Raw genomic sequence first — 3,523 nt, 5'->3', positions numbered from 1 at the left:
GTAATGTTCATATATATATATATATATATAGAATAAGATAAGAATGATAAACATTTAGGTAGAGAATTCTTATGGCGTACATATAAGGAGTTCTTTTATTTGAGTGTGACTCATTCTAATCATATTGATTAAGATGCATACAATTGCAACTTCCAATTTTAGCTCACATAGGTTAAAGTCAGCATTGTTTTTTTTTTTTTTTAAGATTAGCATGTGTTAATCTTAGTATAAAGTTTTCAATTTGTCAGATGCCTATTGTTTAGGTTACAAATCTTTACAAATTGGAGCTTTAGCCCACAGACAGGTTGTTGTGACTTGTGAGTATTAGTTTGTCGTTGAAAATTAGTGTAGGTTAAATTTGACATTAAGGTTATAGACTATTGTGAGTTGCAATTCCAGCCCACAAGCAGGTTGTAATAAGCTTTAGTTCGCTGCTAAAGAATAGCATCTGTTAATTTCAGCATAGTGATTTCAGTACATCATACTTGTTGAATCTAAGAATGCCAAACTTCTAAAGGATGGCAGCAACAGTGGGAGTATAAAATTACATAGCATAAAGTTCAAAGAATTTTACCCATTCCAATTGCTACTCCCACATTAGAAGTGAAGGGTCTATCCCTTTACATGTTTTTCATTAAGGATCATCTTATAAACTGTGACTTCATCGAGACAAAGTTGTTAATGAACATATTGTTCCTCATAAGGATACTGGTATTGAGCAAAGAGGTTTTAGGAGATACTTGAGAGTCAAAAAGTGTTTCGAGAAAATATTCCTTATGAATCATCATAACACTAGTAATACATTTTTCATTTTGAGCTGCATTTGATGTGTGTCAGAACAATATTTCTAAATAGTGACCTTATTGAGAAATATGCCATATGCATCTTTAGTGGGCAGTTTAATGTATGCTCATGTCTTCACGAGACTTGGTATTTTTTTCGCAGTGCAAATATTGAAAAGATTCTAGTAAGACAATTTCTTCCATTTTGGAAATGAAAGCTGTGGCATCCTATGAGGATGTCTCTTATGCATTATCGTTAAGGCTTTTTGTCACAAACATATATTGAGAAGCCAATATGAAGCTTTTGTGACAATATTGTGGTAGTTTTCTTCTCTAAAACCACATACTTAGTCAGTTGACAAATTGGGAAAAAAGAAAAAAGGTTCTTCCTTGTTAAAGGTGTTCAGAATCATCAATTAACAATGGAACATGTTGGCATTGAGGAAATGATTGTTGACGCTTCTACAAAGGGGCTACCACCTGAAAGGTATTTGTGGATTAAATGGGCCATATGAATTATGAAAATTATTATGTGCCTGGAGTTTATTAAGACATTGCTCCATACAACTGATGATTCTGACTCTAAATTATTTTATCATTTATTTGGTTTGCGCCAATAAAGTTTTCGATCGTGAATTGACCATGGGGTTGATTCCATAATATTGCAGTTTACCAGATGAAAGTTCATCTTGAAGAGGATGTTTATTGTGATACATGGAAGGGAATGTTTTGAATATTGGACATGTGCCACTGTAATTCAAGTTTGAATTTTTTTTGTGAGCATAAAAGTAGTCCACCAAGATTGAGCTTGGATTTTTTTTTTTTTTTTTTTTTGGATAATTAAATAATTAATACCCAACATTGAGCTTGTATGTTTTAGTATGGCTATACATCAAGTTTTAATTCAAAACACTTTTTGTCTGGTGGCAATATGGGCAAAGGTTAGCTGAAGTGTCTCAAAGATGAATTTATACTATGGATAATGCACAATCCAAAGTCAAATCAAGGTTATTGCAAGTCTTTTGGATTTCATTCTTCCACACTAACAAATCTTCCTTTTACACCTTCAGTTTGATTCAACTGTTCTTGTTCATTGTAGTTTTGTTATTAATGCTTATAGATAGTTTAATTTGTGTGGCTTGTGCTGGCCAAAACACATTTGGAATCTGTTACATTCCTGTTCTTGATTTAGTTAAGCAACCATTTGCAAAATTTGAATTTCCATCTCTAAGAAAACATTGTTGATTCATTGATCCCATTATCAGTTGACTGCAGAGGTCATATCTACTAATGGAGAGAGAATAGCAAAATCCAGCCAGCCATGCATGCTTCACTATAGAAGCCTACCAATTCGACTGCTACGTACTTTTGTTTTCGGCATACCCTTACTATTGGGTTTTTCAACAGAGACACAGAGGATCACAGTGGGATTATTGAAGCACAAGGAAGGAAAACCCCAGACAGAGGCAATAAGAATACAGTTAATTCCTAGGGCTGGGACAACTTCTCCTCCAGAACTGTATACAGCTGAGCTTATACTGAACTCTCATCTTCCTCGGCAAAAAGAACTAGTCTACAATTGGAAATTTACGTTTTACGTATGGACTTCCTTGTCTGTGTACATAATGCTTATTATAATTCTTGGTTGTTGCTTCAAACCATTTGTTTTTCCGAAGTTTACGCCAACAGGACTAATCGGCCAGAATCAAAGAGGTCACTCTGTGGTAGTAGATAACATTCCACAACCCCAAGTTGGGGGAGTTGGAGAGATATCAGACACATCAAGGAAATGGCAGCGGGGCAGGCGGCGACGGCCATTGTTTTCACACAGAGTAGTCTTGCCAGAAAATGTTGGGTCCTCGGCTTATGGTACTACTGTCCACAGGGCAGATATGAGTGAGGTTATTGATGATTCTGGTGGGTTTACTGATTCCGAATCTGTTTGCCTTGGTGGTTAACTTGGTTGATCAGTGGAAGCTTTCTGAACTCTCTGGAGTGGTTTTTTTAACTGTAGATCTGTTATTTTTGAATAATAGTATAGTGGTTTTAAGTCATTTTTGAAGTGAACATCTATCCTGTATTTATGCAATGTGACTTTAGAATCCTTGCAAAGGTATAGGTTTTGGTTGCAAGTCTGTAATTTATAAAGTAATATCAGTGGAGTTCTTGAACTATGGTTGATTTCTGAGAATGTTTGGGGGTGGTTTAATCACCCTACAAGAGGAAAATAGATTGCAGTGAATAAATTGGACATGAGAAAATGTTGGATTGGATATGTGAAGTGGGTCCACCCCATCCATCAGTTCATATTTACTTTAAGTTACTCCATTTCATGTAATAAGCATTTTAAAGTTACCTGTGGGTTTTCTGCAAATCTGGATTGACTTCTTCTATGCAATGTGGGATACGAGTTTGTTGCACTAGAGGTCCTGTCTGGTTTCAAGTAAAGTTTGTTTCAAGGTAGCGCAGGGACGTGAAATTCATTTAGAGATAATATATATATATATATAAAGGGAAAATCTTATATTCAATTCTTATTATATTTGTAAATAATTATTTTTTAGAAGGAAGAATGCTACCTGTGGGCGTAGGTAGAAAGATTATATTGCCTTGCGTTGAAGATATTCTCACGTGTCTTTTCAGTGATCTGCGTGTTTGGTGGTGTGTTCCTGTACGTATCAGCAGGGTAGCGTTTTCTTACCCTATTTTTTAAAATGTATTTTTTTTTTCTTTTCAAAGGC

At 35.1% G+C, this 3,523-nt stretch overlaps 1 protein-coding gene across 1 annotated transcript in view; it reads left to right on the top strand.

Annotated features, from left to right (window-relative positions):
* LOC122090139 (seipin-1) overlaps positions 1-3,057 on the top strand; it is a 7,495-nt gene extending 4,438 nt beyond the window's left edge. The window contains exon 2 of the mRNA XM_042659987.1: positions 2,048-3,057. Within this exon, the coding sequence (XP_042515921.1) occupies positions 2,048-2,740 (693 nt within the window). The 3' untranslated portion in view covers positions 2,741-3,057. The remainder of the gene's footprint in view (positions 1-2,047) is intronic.
* The last annotated feature ends 466 nt before the right edge of the window (positions 3,058-3,523 follow it).

Source organism: Macadamia integrifolia, chromosome 9 (assembly GCF_013358625.1).
Source record: "Macadamia integrifolia cultivar HAES 741 chromosome 9, SCU_Mint_v3, whole genome shotgun sequence".
NCBI lineage: Eukaryota > Viridiplantae > Streptophyta > Magnoliopsida > Proteales > Proteaceae > Macadamia > Macadamia integrifolia.
This window is presented reverse-complemented; position numbering and strand designations above follow the sequence as displayed.